Genomic DNA, 17161 nt, shown 5'->3' with positions numbered 1-17161 from the left:
ATAGCCATATCGTAATACATGCCCTCTTTGACCCGCATATAAAAAATAAAGTGAAACCATTCTGTTCCTAAAGTACAGCAATGGTTAGGGAAACACCAGTGGTTAAATTCAACCAAGGCTTTGAGCGACCCTGCGAGTCCTGAAGTGAAGCAACAACTGTGCACTCCATTACAACCTGATGCGAGACAGACTTTTAGTATTCTGCAGAAAACTTTTTTATATGGTCACAAGAACTCAGGACCAGTACACAAGAATTAGTAGAAGACAATTGATTTGGAATTAAGTTTTTATTGAATCAAACAATGAATTTTAAATGCATTACAATAAAAAGCAACACCAAATTAAACAAAAAATCAAAACAATGGTAAGGACTAAAGGAGTGTTGTTAACAGCAATACTGTAAATTTATAGTGGTTATCTACATGCGTGGGGGGGTGGGGGGTGGGGGGGTGGGGTGTCTGTGTGTGTGTGTGTGAATAACCACTTTTACAGTACATAATACGTGTAAAACTTTAATTTCTTCACCAGGTTACCACAGCTCTCAGTCTGATTAAAATAAAACCCACCTCCTACAACGCATTGATCTCAAAGAAATAAGTCAAGCATATACAATGCACACAGGGCCCCTAATCTAAATAAGTCAAGCATATACAATGCACTCAGGGCCCCTAATCTAAATAAGTCAAGCATATACAATGCACTCGGCCCCTAAATCTAAATTCTTTAAAAAAAAATTCAATGCACTGAAACTTACTCATATATGAGTTTTAAAATTTTCTTCTAACAGCTAGGACTAAAACTATAAGATTATTAAGATTCAAAAAGAATTTTTTGCATTCTTTAAAAACTTTCTTAGAAAAAATATTTTTTGCTTGTATTTTTTAAAAAACCAAACACTAATTTCCATAAATTCTTAATATTCTAAAAATCACCTATGACAAAAGGTAAACTTTTGATAATTGTTCTGTTAAGATATTCCATCTTTAAGAAAGAAGGAGAAAAAAAATCTTGCACGTTTAGTGAAATCAGCGTTACTGAACATGCAATATTACTTGGTTAAAAGTAAAATCATGATTTACCAGCACCCAGCACATGCTATAGTTTTACAGCAAGCAAAGAGAAATAAGCACCAAATGTAACAGCACTTTGATATTAATTCCTATAGGTGAAGTTGTAACAGCACTTTGATATTAATTCCTACAGGTGAAGTTGTAATGCTAAATCCCGACAAGTTAAATTACCTGCATTTCACTTCCTATTTGGAGTATTAATATCTCTGTCAATACTTTCCAAACCATAAAGTTCCACACAGGACCCATCCGGGGAAAAATCCAATATGTAAAAAAATGTACACTACAATTAAAAAAATTCCCAGTAGTCAGATAGAAGACAAGGTACCACACCCATAGTCCCTGATCAGACAAACCAGCTCTTGGAATTCAATATTTAAACAGAGCTTTTAATTGGTTGATTCATTAGGTAGTTCCAATATCCATTATAAGAACAGTTTTTCATTGGTTGATTAACTAGGTCACAGGGTGATATAAAAGCAAAGGTTCCCATATCCAAAGAACACAGCTTTTAATTGGTTGATTCATTTGTGAATACTGACATACTCTTTCATGGTTATCATTTTCTATATCTGCCGTGTCTGCGATACCCTTGCATCACAAGAGTCTGCCCCAGTGTGGGAAGAGTCTACCCCAGCGTGGGAGGAGTCTACCCTAGCGTGGGAGGAATCTACCTCAGTGTGGGAGGAGTCTACCTCAGTGTGGGAGGAGTCTACCCCAGTGTGGGAGGAGTCTACCCCGGTGTGGGAGGAGTCTACCCCAGCATGACAGAAGTCTATTTACAGACTCACGTCTTTCTCTGGGAGGTTAAAACACCATTAACTCCCACTTCCATATCAATTAATGACAAATTCTAATTTACCGGTATAACAAAATGACCTCATCAACATCACTGGAAATCAGTGTCACATTTAATCCTATCAGGAATTAACAGTTCATCAGATTAGTAACATTATTAAGTCACACATCAGAGGGTCAGAGGGTAAATACTGTACGCTATGTCAGACTGAAATACTGGTCAAATACTCTAGTAATTCAAGTCTGCAAATGAAAACCTGCTGCCCAAATACGAATCATTTCATGCAGTATATCACAGTCATTTTCTTCGCAAGAACATTATTTACTTCGCAGAACTAGCCATTTGTGAAAATTTAGTTCTTGCAAATGAACTCTTACATATAGAAGAGTTCAGCAATTAATAATGATTTTTGGAAGTTACGTCTCGCGAATATATGCATCATTGTATCCACGCGATCACAAGGTATCGTGAAATGTAAGTGGTCAATAGTACCTATAGGACCAAAACAATAGTCTCCGTCATATTCAAAGCATGTATACAATTCAGGAAAAATTGAAACAAACTACAATCCGATCCGACCCTCCACTGCCAGTCCGTAGTAACCAGACACAATACTTGAGGTTGAAGGACCGTAACACTCATCTAAGTAACATGCAATAACTCCTCAATAGCCAGCTTAATCAAAGGTCTTAATTACTTTTAAAAAATGAAAATAAATTATCCTTAGCCTTCCAGATTCTGGTTTTTCAATGTCCAAGAGTAAAAGACTATTTTGAAAATCATGTACTGTATTTTCACTGCCACTCTCCGAGGCCTCAGGAATTAGTCCAGGGTTCGTGAGAATTTTAAAAACTTCATAACCATGCATGATGTATTTATTCACAATACACAGTAATATTCCCTATATACCCATTTAAGACCAACCCTTACTATGAACCCCTTGCCCAGGGGAATGGAATTTTATAAATTTGGTGGACAGCTACATGCTTCTCATTACCATGGACACAAGATATACATTACACAATGTGCAAGTTATTAAAACTAAACCCTACATTGAAAATTAAATGCATTTTCACTATATACCCATTTGAGCCCTGCTCTTAAGCCTGAACTCTTTGCCCAGGGGTAGGGGATTTCACAATTTTGGTAGACAGGTACATACAATCTTTTTCAGATTTTGACCCCTGCCCTGCCCTAGCACCCTGGCCCCGAAGGTAATGAATTTCCAATTTTGGAAACGGCTCCTCTCTTCCCTATCATTATGTACCTAATTTCCAGGAGTCAGGAGCGAGATATTTTTTATGAAAAAACAAATTTTCAGAATGTTAGCCATAATGCACAACCCTAGCACTAGAACCCCTGACCCAGGAACCTGAATCTCACAATATTGGTAGAGGAATTCTTTCTCATTATGACTATTTACACAGTCTGTCTTCCTGATGTCCCCAAGTGCAGGTTTATCTAAGGTTTTATCCCAACTCCTCTGGCCCCAGGGGTGTAGTGACAATGACATTCAAAACTTTTAGTTTCCCATTACCTAAAGATGTTTCATACCTTATTGAAAACATGGCCATGTACTTGCTGAGAAGTTGCTTATGTTTAAATGTTGACAAAGGACAACTACATGTACAAATGCAATAGACCACCTCAGTCTCTGTCGACATTGACTTTGCGAAGCTCTGATTGATTTTTAAAAAAACCAACAACAGCTTTTTGGGGGTCTGTCTTATCATATATCTCTCTATCCACAGCACAGAGACTTCTTCACCAGTTCCCTGTATCTATGTAACATATAGGCAGAGAATTACACATACAAGTATCCTGTGAATATATTTCAACAGTGTGTTTTAGATTCTGATCAGCAAACCAATTCATGAATCACAAAATCAGAAAATGAACCGGAAACCCTCTCCAGCCAATCCAACCAAAAATGTGATACAAAGCAAAAATATTTCATTGCCAGATTACAAGAAGCAAAATTAAATAGAGAATACAGTCAAACACAGTTACAGTACACACTCTCATAGTGAATCAACTGTTTATAGCAAATTAACTTTCATTCACCATGGTTTGCATAATGAATTACAATTATAACCAAACAAATTTTTCTGTGCCTGGTGCACTCTTATCCCTTTGTTTGACTATATGGAGTAAATGACCAATCACCCACAAATGATTTGTTTCAGCAGAATCAGCAGAGCCTATTTGATTAGTGTTGGAAGTTTGCTGATATTGGTATACCGTATAATGGCTATTTTCTGTGGTTGTCCATTTTTGTGTAATTTTGTGGATAGGAATAATCCACAAAAATTACAATCACAAAATATATATATCGATACATATAGGTATAGATATGTATAATGCAAACGCAGAATTGGAAACACAGATTATAAATAGCTATCTTTTAGGGATTGGATTGCAAAAATCAATGATGAATTTTTTTTTTGAAAAAGCTGTAAACATCTATGATTCGCAAATTCAGGGACAAAATCACACAAACCATTCAGCTGTAACCAGTAAAAAAAAACCAGCTGCTACAGAAAAAAACCCATCCCACACTCAAAGTTATTCCACAGAGGACTTCTGCAAAGTGAGGTGACCTGCTGATCGGAAATGGAATTTGATTGTTAATATTTTGCAGACAATATGATTTCCTGCATCAGAAACGTGTCTATTGGATGCTGCAGGATTCCTCCTTCTTCCTTTCTGGATAGGACATTCTCTGCACACGTCCAGAGGAGGTCCGGTAAGACAAACCCCGAGATTCCGGTGGAGCAGGTAAGTCTGACGGAGGAGTTGTGGGTGAGGACAGGTAAGGATTGTTGTACACCTGTTGTACACTGGACAAATCTGCAGCAGCAGCACTACTGTGAGTCCTGCTAGTCTGAGGGTAGCTGGGAGAAGCCTGGGCACTACTGTGAGTTCTGCTAGTCTGAGGGTAGCTGGGATAAGCCTGGGCACTACTAGAAAATGCCTGGACATTACCAGGATGTGCATTAGCAGACACTGGCTTTGAACTCCCAGCAGTCGCACCCAAAGAAACCGGCCTGCTCATAGGTTGTGCAACAGGTGCATGATCGGGAGCAGAGTTTAGAAGCTCATCATCCCTCTCCCTATAAGCTATCAAATGCTCGGGATAACTCTGGTTTCTGTCAAACACGACAAATACTTTAGGATCGATAGTGTCATCTACACAGGAATCGTATCGCTTGTGACCTTCCCCGGGTATGTTGGGGGGACACACAAAGTCCTTCTCTCCTTTCGTAGAGCAACCAATCAAAACTTTGGCTTTCAACATCAAGCGCATTGGCCCTCTGGTGTAGCAATTGCTGTATTTTGAAGTGACGGCAAAGTACGACCCTTTGCCGTACATAGTCGCATTCTTCCCACTCAAACGAAAGTCGAAATTGTTGGTACATATACCATAACATGTATCAATGGAGTCCGTGCCATGAAAGAGACATCTCTCATTAACATTCCCAACTCTCTCCATGTTCGACTTCTTCCTTCAATCAAAAAACAATAAGTACAATTATGAAAATCCCCAAATCAAGGAAAAGTAACTTCAAAGTGACTATTTGGACAGTTCCTGATGTTGAAGTGCACTTACATTTTATATTCATTCCAGAGAGCCAGATTCTGAATACGATAAATGTTGCAGATCTGGAAATTGTCCTCTCTAAGTGTCGCAAAGAATGAGGTCTTCACCTCTCCATATTCCTTACTAGCCTCCTCCAGATCCACCAACTCAAAGTCATGTGCCAAGTCCCACGGAGCCCAGGCAGGGGGAGTCGCGCTTGTTCCAGGCACTTCTAGGATTGGGGGACTGGAAGATGAGTACAACAACAATCAAGAGAAGATTTAAAGCTCGTTTGTCATTCTATTTTTACCTTTAAATTGTGCATCTGAAGAATTTGAACTTGCTACATGATATAAATAAGAGTACTGGAAATGGTACAGAATACGCCCCTGATAATGCATTCATAGGACATTTTTCTGAAGCGATAATTTGTAGAACTTTGCTTCTGGTAGTATCAGTCATCAGGCTGTGACATTGTATGAATAAAAGGTCCTAGTTTAAAATCTGTGACAGAAGGTAGATATAGACAAACCAAACAGTTCTGTGAGTAAAATATTTCCCCAACTTTCACCAAGTTCAACAACCTCTCAGTATAGAAAATTCAAAATTGTTACACTATGCATATCTTCAAGTTATCTAAAAATACCCTATCTTCTGAACTGTTCTTTATTTAATATAAAATATCCTAACAAGAGGCCCATGGGCCACATAGCTCACCTGAGTCACCTTGGCCAATATCTAAAGATTTTCCATATACATTCGCATTTAAAACTTTGGTCCCTATTGTGGCCCCAACCTACCCCTGGGGGACATGATTTTTACAAACTTGAATCTGCACTATGTCAGGAAACTTTCATGTAAATGTAAACTTCTTTGGTCCATTAGCTCTTGGGAAGAAGATTTTCAAAGATTTTCCCTATATATTAGAATGTAAAACTTTGATTCCCTACTGTGGTCCCATCCTACCCCTGGGGGCAATGATTTGAACAAACTTGAATCTGCATCATGTCAAGAAGCTTTCATGTAAATGTAAACTTTTCTGGCCCAGTGAATCCTCAGAAGATTTTTAATGATTTTCCCTATATATTTGTATGTAAAATTTTGATCCCCTATTGTGGCCCCATCCTACCCCTGGACACCATGATTTTAACAAACTTGAATCTGCACTATGTCAGGAACCTTTCATGTCAATTTGTACTTTCCTAGTCAAGTGGTTCTTGAGAAGAAGATTTTTAAAGATTTTCTCCCTATATATTTGCATGTAAAACTTTGATCCCCTATTGTGGTCCCATCCTACCCCCGGGACCATGATTTAAACAAACTTAAATCTGTACTATATCAGGAAGCTTTCATGTAAATTTGTACTTTCCTAGCCCAGTGGTTCTTAAGAAGAAGATTTTCCTTAAAATATTAGTATGTAAACCTTTGATCCCCTATTGTGGCCCCATCCTACCCTTGAATCTGCACTATGTAAGGAAGATTTCATGTAAATTTCAGCTCTTCTTGCTTAGTGGTTCTTGAGAAGATTTTTAAATGACCCCACCCTATTTTTGCGATTATCTCCCCTTTGAAGGGGGCAATGGCCCTTTATTTGAACAAACTTGAAAGCCCTTCACCCTAGGATGCTTTTGGCCAAGTTTGTTGAAATTGGCCCATTGGCTCTGGAGAAGAAGTCGAAATTGTGAAAAGTTTACAGAAAGACAGACAGATGGAGCTGGTATATATGTTAGAATTAATAATATATAAAGATACATTGGAATGCCAATTTGTGAAAAAGGCATCATGATGCTGAAGCATATTTATGAGAGACTTATGCAATTTAAATTACTTCTGTTTGACACACACTCATGACATCCACTCAAACACAACAGAGTGTAACAAAATCCCATTCTAATAGAGGATTCAAAATGGATAACTGGTGCAAAATATGGTACATCCTATTCGAAAAGGATTATGAATTTGACATATTGATGTCTTGGAAAAGGAAATTCTGACATCGGGGCTCTAAGCGTTTTCAAACACATTGTCATTTGATAAAAGTGTTCTACATTTTTAAAAATAGAGATTAATATGTCTTTACATACATAAGTGAGAAAGTTTCCATTATTCCTAGCCGAGACATACCATGTATGCGCAAAAAATTCATGAGCAAATATCAAAATACTCGCGTAGAAAATGTGGACCTTACCGCACAGGGGCATCTTATCCGCTCTGTTCTCTATCACACATATATAAATACACTCAAATGTATTTATATATGTGTGATAGAGAACAGAGCGGATAAGATGCCCCTGTGCTTACCGTCAACAAGCGCAGTGAAACACGCCATTTCGAGATTTTCGCCGACGAAAGCTTGGTAACAGTAATGAATAAAGTACACTCATTTTGTATCTATTTTGTGACTTTCTTTATTAAAAGGAACAGTTCTCTAATGTGTAACGTGCAATTACTACATAATTCAATAACTTGAAGCATGAAGCAGTTTCACTTTGCAACCGGGTATAAGAAATTTTATTTCGCATTCCGATCCCGATCGAAAGTTGTTGACTGGGAATGACGTGTTTTAATTCAATATACATGTAACATCAAGCATTTTTTATATCACATTAAAAAAACCAAATATATACACATACACATTGTTGTAGAGTTATTTCTTGAAAATTTTCTATATATCAATACAATGCATATCATAATTCAAATTGAATTATCTCCCTTAGACAGTGGTAAATAAATACGGTCATAATAAGAAAGATGATGACATTCAAACAGACAGACAAAGTGACATGACTTCAAAATCTATAGGTATCTTCCTCTTATTGTAAAGTATTTCTGTACAAAATTTGAAAACTGTACAATGAAAACTGTTTGAGTTATCGTTTCACAAAGAAAGTGTTCATAATAACAAAGATAATGACACACATACAGACAGACAAAGTGACATGACCCCAAAATCTATAGGTGTCTTCCTCTTATTGTAAAGTATTTCTGTACAAAATTTGAAAACTGTACAATGAAAACTGTTTGAGTTATCGTTTCACAAAGAAAGTGTTCATAATATCAAAGATAATGACACATATACAGACAGACAAAGTGACATGACCCCAAAATCTATAGGCTTCTTCCTCTTATTGTACATTATTTCTGTACAAAATTTGAAAACTGTACGATAAAAACTGTTTGAGTTATCGTGTCACAAAGAAAGTGTTGACGGACAGACGGACGGACGGATAATGTGATTACTATAGGGCTTCCCGCATTTCATGCGGGGCCCTAATAAAGGAGTAAAACTCCTAAAAGAGGTCGAAAAATAGATAAAAATTGCAACATGATCTAGAGTGATCCAAAAGAAGCTAAACAACAAGTTTCAGCTTGATATATGACACAGAAATGAAATTAGAAACAGAAAACCCAAAATACACGGACGGACAGACATCGCTGTACCATAATATACCCTGTCTATTGACGAGTGTATAACAAGACACTCATAATGATTGTCAAGTGAATTTGTCTATAGGAGAGAGAATTATAACAGTAACTCACAATGATTGTCTATTCATAGGAGTGTAAATTAGAAGAAATAACTCACAATGATTGTCTAGTGAGTCTATTTATAGGAGTGTAAATTAGAAGAGTAACTCACAATGATTGTCTATTTATAGGAAAGTAAATTAGAAGAGTAACTCACAATGATTGTCTATTTATAGGAAAGTAAACTAGAAGAGTAACTCACAATGATTGTCTATTTATAGGAAAGTAAATTAGAACAGTAACTCACAATGATTGTCTATTTATAGGAAAGTAAACTAGAAGAGTAACTCACAATGATTGTCTATTTATAGGAGTGTGAATTAGAACAGTAACTCATAATGATTGTCTATTTATAGGAAAGTAAATTAGAACAGTAACTCACAATGATTGTCTATTTATAGGAGTGTGAATTAGAAGAAATAACTCACAATGATTGTCTAGTGAGTTTGTCTATAGGCGAGATAATTATAACAGTAACTCACAATGATTGTCTTTATAGGAAAGTAAATTAGAACAGTAACTCACAATGATTGTCTATTTATAGGAAAGTAAATTAGAACAGCAACTCACAATGATTGTCTAGTGAGTCTATTTATAGGAAAGTAAATTAGAACAGTAACTCACAATGACTTTAATTCCACATCAGAGAGAGACACAAACAATGGCCTTCGGAGAATTCTGCGAACTTTAGCCGTTTCCATGTTTACCTGTTGCCAACAAGCAAACTCGATTCTATATTTATATTTGTAACTTTTTCGGGTGAATAGGTAGCACTTTTGTTCCATGATGAATTTCTTCTCCAAAGTGCACTGCAGGCTATCCTGAAATGAAAACATGGCATGATTTCATTTTTTAAAAAAAGATATCTACAATTGTTGAATAAATCAAAAGCACCACATTCAGCAGAATTCCTTATAGTATTCCAGTAGAATTCCTTATAGTATGCCAATAGATTCCTTATAGTATGCCAATAGATTCCTTATAGTATGCCAGTAGAATTCCTTATAGTATGCCAGTAGATTCCTTATAGTATGCCAGTAGATTCCTTATAGTATGCCTTTACAATCGGATGTAATTGCAAGAGGCCCATGGAGCACATCGCTCACCTGATTCACATAGGCTCTGCTGTTCAGCTCAAATAAAACTTTGATCCCCTTGTGGCCCCACCCTACCCCCATGGGGTCATGATTTGAACAAACATGAATCTGCACTACCTGTGGATGGGATGCTTTATACGACTAATTATGGGCCTGATGTTGTTAAGACGACTTTAAATACTTTTTCCTATATATTTCCATGTACAACTTTGATCCCTTATTGTGGCTCAATCCTACCCACAATTTCAACAAACTTGAATCTGAAACTGTCTGGGGATATTTGCATTTTAATACATGTATGAGTAATCATGGCCCTGCTCTCATGGAGAGGAAAATATCTTAATAAGATTTTTCCTCTATATTCCCATGGAAAGCTCTGATCCCGATTGTGGCCCCATCCTATCCTTTGGTGCCACAATATTAACAGACTTGAATCTGAGCTACCTGGAGGTGGAGATATCATGGCCCAGCTGTTTTTGAGAAGTAGATTATTCCAGATTTATCCTATATATCTCCATATAAAACGTTGACCCCCCTTTTGTGGCCCCACCCTACCTCCTGGAGTGATGATTTGAATAAACTTGAATATACGCTATGTTATGATGCTTTCAAGTAAATTTCAACATTTCTGGCCCAGTGTCTCTTCAGAAGATTTTTTTATTAACCCCATCCTTATTTCTGCCTTTTCTTAATTATCATCCTTTTGAAGGGGGAACAGCCTTCCATTTGAACAACCCCCCCCCCCCCCCCCCCCAACCCAAGGATGATTTGTGCCAAGTTTGGTTGAAATTGATCCTGCTGTTCTCAAGAAGATGAAAATGTGAAACAGTATCAAAGAAAACAGACATCAGACAAATTTGATCAGGGCTATTCCAGCAAAAAACGTATGGGGGGGGGGGGGGGGGGGGGGGAGGGATGGCAGCCGATATTTTTTGGATGGGTGGGGGTGATTTGGGAAAATATATTTGTATGGGTGGTTGTCTTCCAGGTTAAAAAAAAATGGGTGCCTGTGAATTATGATAAAAATGAAAACGTATCACGTTACGTTTCTTTTATTACAAAAGAAGAAGAAAAGCGGAGGCATCCTACATTAAGTACGGAAAAAAGATTGATAAATGGACAGATAACTCAATGTTACCGTAAAACTTTCCCCTCCAAGGCGTTACCCAACCTATTGTACCTGCCCTAAACGACCACCTGTCTAACGCAACCAACGACCATGACTTTTACAACCTTTTCGTGTAATTTCACCTTTATGAAACGACTATACATTTTTTCGATTACAACGCAATTTCTACTTTCGATTTCAGTCTAGCATGACTATTCTGGGAATTATCGCCCCTAACACTTTCGTTTTAAAATGCACAGGTAATAGTTCGGCGGTGATCTTGTTTAATCGGCACTCTGAATCAATATATTATACCCAAGCTATCAATTGGTTAACGTGTAATTAACATGCAGTGTCGCGTGATGTTAATTACCAAAACCCAAGTTGTTGTTTATTTAACAAAGTCAAGGATCAGGGAATCACGACCGTTGTTTACGAAGGTGTGAATTTCGACAGACTTTGAGATGTGCGGGGTAATTTGGATATGAAATCTCCCACCTGGTACACCATTACGTTTAACAGAGTGGAAAATTTGCCTGATTGCGATATAAATCAGGTAAATATTATGCTTGGGACTGACGTTTTAAATGGAATATTCGCGAGTTTCCTGTACGAGAGATTGTAGGGGGAAAGTCAAAGGAAAAAAGTCACAATATATATGCATACACTTTGTAATTTAGGGAAATATCTATGTCTTGCACTGAAGTTGCGAGAAAACCTAACTCGTTGAAATTTCTTCTCTGTTGCTTGCTTGAATTTGTACACCGCTATACAATGCCATTTTATGTATACATATTGTAACTGATGTAATAAGACACTTGCCTTTTAAAAGCAATAAAGAGAGTAACAATATATGTGAATTTAAATTTAAAGTGGTATAACATATTCTGTTTTATTTAGATGTATATCAACAACTTCTTGTTATTTCAACAATTAACAAGCACCCAGATCATGACATGAGTAAATAGGACATGCACATCTAGTCCAGAAATGATATGACAATATCCCACATCATTAGTCTAGTGAAACTGTTTGTTTATAATAAGCAAACAGAGCTAGGTTTCTACAACTCGCATGTTTCCAGACTATACAAAATTAATTGAATTTTTTATTTCATTTTATATGCTGAGATCATCCTTTTTTCTCCCTACAAAAATTGCATTGGAAACCAAAATATGTAATTTTTTCTGCAATGATTGCTACCTTCATCTCCTGATGAAACAACAAAGAAAGACATTTTATTGTTTATATTTTTATGCATTTTCAAAAATATAAACTAGAATTAAGTTCTAAAATATCATATGGTTGATCCATTTGTTACATTAAATGAAAAGTATTGAATTGTATGGGTGGTGGTGGCAGGGGAGAATCTAATTGTATGGGTGGTGGTAGCAGAGGAAAATTTAATTGTATGGGCGGCTGTCTTAAAAATAAAGTGCCTTCCCTCCCCCCATATTTTTTTTGCTGGAATAGCCCTCAGAAAAGAAAGGGCTCATGTGAATCAATAATAGTTATTTCTGTAGAGTGGAGAAATCCTTCAATAAAGTTCCTCATACACATTTTTCTTCCACAGGATATGACAAGAAGATTTTCATATCATTCCTTTTAACTAAGAATTCTTTACAACCAAGTTCCTTATTAATGGGTTTTATTGTATATAATGAACTATTTTTCTTTCTCCAATTCTTCAGAGGCATGACCTATTTGAACAAAACTAATTTTCAAACTTTCCAAGTTTAGTCTCTTAATTGCACTAAATTTGTATTGGATCTTGAGAAGTTGAAGAAAAATCTCACCATACAATGTTGAAGGGAACATATCATACCTTTTCATACTGGATCCACTGACTTGCATCATCCAGATAATACCATCTCCACTGGGTGCGAAATGATCCGGTGGACATTGGCTTTTTTCCTTTGGCATACGAGGTTGTGGAAAGACGGCGGATGCTCAGAACATCATTGGTTTGCAATGGCTCATTTCCATGAATTATTTCATAGAGGATTCCCGAATTGTCTTTAAACAGCATGTGGATCCTGTATTTTCTCTCGTCATAATCCACCTAAATAAAACACCATACCATGTAATACAACAATGTTAATCTTGTCACTGAAGTGAAGCAAGTGGCCCATGGGCCTTCATGGTTACCCGAGTACCATACAACATAATTCTACTAATAAGAAGGGTCGCATGCTAGAAGACTGCAGCTTTCTAACCTTGTGAACTGAATGTTGTCAGGAAAAGTTGTGAACCCTTGACACAGGAACCATGAATTTCATGAGAGGCCTCCCTACTCTAAATCACATTAAACTCAGACTGTTTGTTTGATATTAAAGGGGCATGGACATGATTTGAGGTAAAAAATTTTAGAATCTTATTTTTTCATTTTTAATGTTTAGAATGCTGAACTAAGGTATTTCTAATGGTCAGCAAAAAGATGAATGTCAGTTGTTGAGGTATATGGGAGATACAGAGCTCACAATTCTTTGAAATGTAAACAAGGCCCATGCTATGTTTTTATCTACATAGGTTAATTATACAAATAAAAGTTCATTTAAAGCAGATTTTTTAATTTGCAAGTTAATTCTGAACACAATCATACAGTTTCTAGTATTTAGCACATCTCATTTTGTTTTTAAAATGCAAGTTTTCAGTGCTAAATTAGGGAAAACACTGTTTAAGTCAACTTTGAAGGTTAATTTCAACATCAAAAACAATAAATTGTAAATTTGATAAATTCAAACATGTATCCAGAAAAAAACCCAAAAAAAAACAACAACAAAAACCCAATGAAAGTTGATATAACAATGTAAACTTAATTTCCAGAAAATTGTTCTCCCCTATAGATCTTTTCTTTAGTTACCCTGAAGTGATCCTTAGCATCCAAATCTGTTCGCATTCATAGTACATACACACATTTTTGCAAGAAATATTACTCTGCATAGCAGTTGCTTTTTATGTCAAAGGTACCTGTAGTACTCTTTAGCTTGGGAGGTAAATTAACTACTGGGTTTATTTTTATGTCAGTTATTTCTGATGACACTAAAATATATTTTCAACAAATATAAGAAGCCCACAGGCCTTATCAGTCACCTGATACTAGTGGAAAAAGTATCACTATTGTACTTCCATGGGCTATGAAATCTAGAAAAAATTTCCTGTTCTGAATATTGAAGCTAAATTCTAATGTTCAGCAACAGTATAAAACAATATGTGTTCTTAAAACTTCACTGCCCTCAAAAGTGCATGCACTAATGAAAGGCTTTCAATAAAAGGTGTATTAACATTAAAACATCAAAAGATATGACTAATTTGGACTCGTCTTAAAGTCATAACCCTGGGTTGTGAAATTCACCATTTTTTGTACATCCTTTTCTGCTATTCCTAAGAATGCATTTAGATTTTATACAGTATCAGCAAACTTACACATAAATACTATATACTAAGTTTGGCCCCACCCTGGGGTCAAAACCCTTACTCTGGGGAAAATCAAATTTACAATTTTGGTAAAAGACTACCTGCTCTATCCATTTTGTTTCAATTTAGTATCAAAAGCACTAAAGAAAATGTTATTTAAGTCTTTTACATATGTCATAAACACTATATAACAAGTTTGGTCCCGCCTTGGGGTCAGAACCCCTACCCCGGGGATCATGAAATTTACAATTTTGGTAGAGGCCTTCCTGCTCTACATCACTATGCATTTAGTTTTCCTTACATGTGTGTGGTTCTTGAAAAGAAGATTTTTGAAAATTGGTCATTTTTGCCCTGCCCCTAAGGCCCCAGGGGAGCAGGAATCCTGAAATTTACAATTTATGTTCCCTTTGTTCCAAATATGTTTCATACCAAATTTGAAAAGAATTGGAATGATATTTATCAAGAAGTTAAAAATGTCTTGTTAACACATTTAATAAGTGAACATTTTGGTCCCACCCTGATACCAAAACCCCTACCCCTGGGATCATCAAATTTACAAGTTTGGTAAAGGACTACCTCTTCTTTCCAAATATCTATTTACTTTCAATTTAGTATCAATAGCACTAAAGAAAATGAGTGTTTTACACATAAACACTATATAACAAGTTTGGCCCCGCCCTGGGGTCAGAACCCCTACCTTGGGGATCATGAAATTTATAATTTTGGTACAGGCTTTCCTGCTCTACATCACTATGCATTTAGTTTTTCTTACATATGTGTGGTTCTTGAGAAGAAGATTTTTGAAAATTGTCCATTTTTGGACAGTTTTTGCCCTGCCCCTAAGGCCCCAGGGGTGCAGGAGTCATGAAATTTACAATTTATGTCCCCCTTTTCCAAAAATGTTTCATACCAAATCTGAAAAGAATTGGAATGATAGTTATCAAGAAGTTAAAAATGTCTATTGTTCACACACTTAATAACTGACCATTTTCGCCTCCACCACAATTTTGGTAAAGGACTACCTCTTCTTTCTAAATATCTATTTACTTTCAATTTAGTATCAATAGCATTAAAGAAGATGTAATTTAAGTGTTTTACACATAAACATTATATGACAAGTTTGGCCCCGCCCTGGGGTCAGAACCCCTACCCCGGGGATAATGAAATTTACAATTTTGGTAGAGGCCTTCCTGCTCTACATCACTAAGCATTTAGTTTTTCTTATATGTGTGTGGTTCTTGAGAAGATTTTTTTTTTAAAATTGGTCAATTTTGGGCAGTTTTTGCCCCACCCCTAGGGCCCCAGGGGTGCTGGAGTCCTGAAATTTACAATTTATGTCCCCCTTGTCCCAATGATGCTTCATACCAAATTTGAAAAGAATTGGACAAGTAGTAATTAAGAAAAAGTTAAAAATGTTCAATTGTTAACGCACGACGACGGACGAAAACCAATTGCAATAGGTCACCTGAGTTTACTCACGTGACCTAAAAAGTGACAAACACTGCTATCTTTTGGTTATGTTTTGGAATGTCTAAATATATTCCAAAAAACTATTCATACTCCTATGAGGTAGAAAATGGTCAAAATTTGTTCCCGCAGAAAAAAATGGCTATATGATACTACACAGATTATACCTCTCCATCTGCCATGTCTTCTTGATTACAATAACTCTGTTCCAGTCTCTGATTTTCTTCATCACCAAAGCTGACCCATTCTCCATAGATACGTATCTGCCAGAGATAGGGCAGGCGGGTGTGGTGCAGGTCGCAGCCTTGGCCTTGGCAGGTGCCTAATAAACCATTCAGGCAGATGTCTTTTTTGTGGGCATCTTTGTCCAATACGCTGTTAGACATTGACTGCTTAGGGGCATGATCTACAGTATTCAAAAATATGGACTACAACCACATTGACTAAAACGACACACTTAATGGCAGTTCTCTGAGGAACACACACACACCTTAAAATTAATCTGATGAAAGAAAAAGTGAGCAAGCTCACATATATACCCCATAATTTTCATGCCTCTTGTTTATACTTGCTACTTTCAACAGTGTAAGTAGATGTCACCACTCAAGTCATATGCAATATTGTTTAGAAATGTAAACTGTGTAAAATATCAAAACAAATATTCTAATTACAGATGGCTTAAAAACTGGTTTCACATTAGTACTGCACCGAATAGTATACTGTGTTTTAAGTGGAATTTTTAGCAAGACATAAATTTAGCAATTATCAAGAATTCAATATAATTCCAAGGAAGATAACTATCACCTACAATATGGAATGAATTGTTAGCAATGTTCAATTTTAGCGATCTACATGTAAACACTCTTGCTAATAATATCAAAATTAAATCCTCACTAAAATTTTTGCTTCTTCAGCATATTTGCCAAACTTTAAAAGGGGCATAACTCCCATAAAAAAATCAAATCAGCAATTCTTGTCAATATGTACATAGCTACACAGCATGCCCATAAGTTACATAACATTATATTGAGTGTTTCAGAGGAGTACCAAAGAGTATAATTTGGCCAAACTTCTAAGTTCAAAAGGGGGCATAAC

At 36.4% G+C, this 17161-nt stretch overlaps 1 protein-coding gene across 6 annotated transcripts in view; it reads right to left on the bottom strand.

Annotated features, from left to right (window-relative positions):
* Nucleotides 1-268: 268 nt before the first annotated feature.
* LOC125664200 (uncharacterized) overlaps nt 269-17161 on the bottom strand; it is a 92396-nt gene continuing 75503 nt past the window's right edge. For all 6 annotated transcript variants that reach the window (XM_048896805.2, XM_048896804.2, XM_056152573.1 and 3 more), the window contains 5 exons: nt 16234-16472; nt 13008-13244; nt 9602-9798; nt 5480-5695; nt 269-5375 (listed from right to left, as the gene is read on the bottom strand). In XM_048896805.2, the coding sequence (XP_048752762.2) occupies nt 4541-5375; nt 5480-5695; nt 9602-9798; nt 13008-13244; nt 16234-16472 (1724 nt within the window). In that variant the 3' untranslated portion in view covers nt 269-4540. The remainder of the gene's footprint in view (nt 5376-5479; nt 5696-9601; nt 9799-13007; nt 13245-16233; nt 16473-17161) is intronic.

This window comes from Ostrea edulis, chromosome 1 (assembly GCF_947568905.1).
Source record: "Ostrea edulis chromosome 1, xbOstEdul1.1, whole genome shotgun sequence".
Classification (NCBI taxonomy): Eukaryota; Metazoa; Mollusca; class Bivalvia; order Ostreida; family Ostreidae; genus Ostrea; species Ostrea edulis.
Note: the sequence above shows the minus strand (reverse complement) of the source record. Positions and strands in the feature narration are given on the sequence as shown.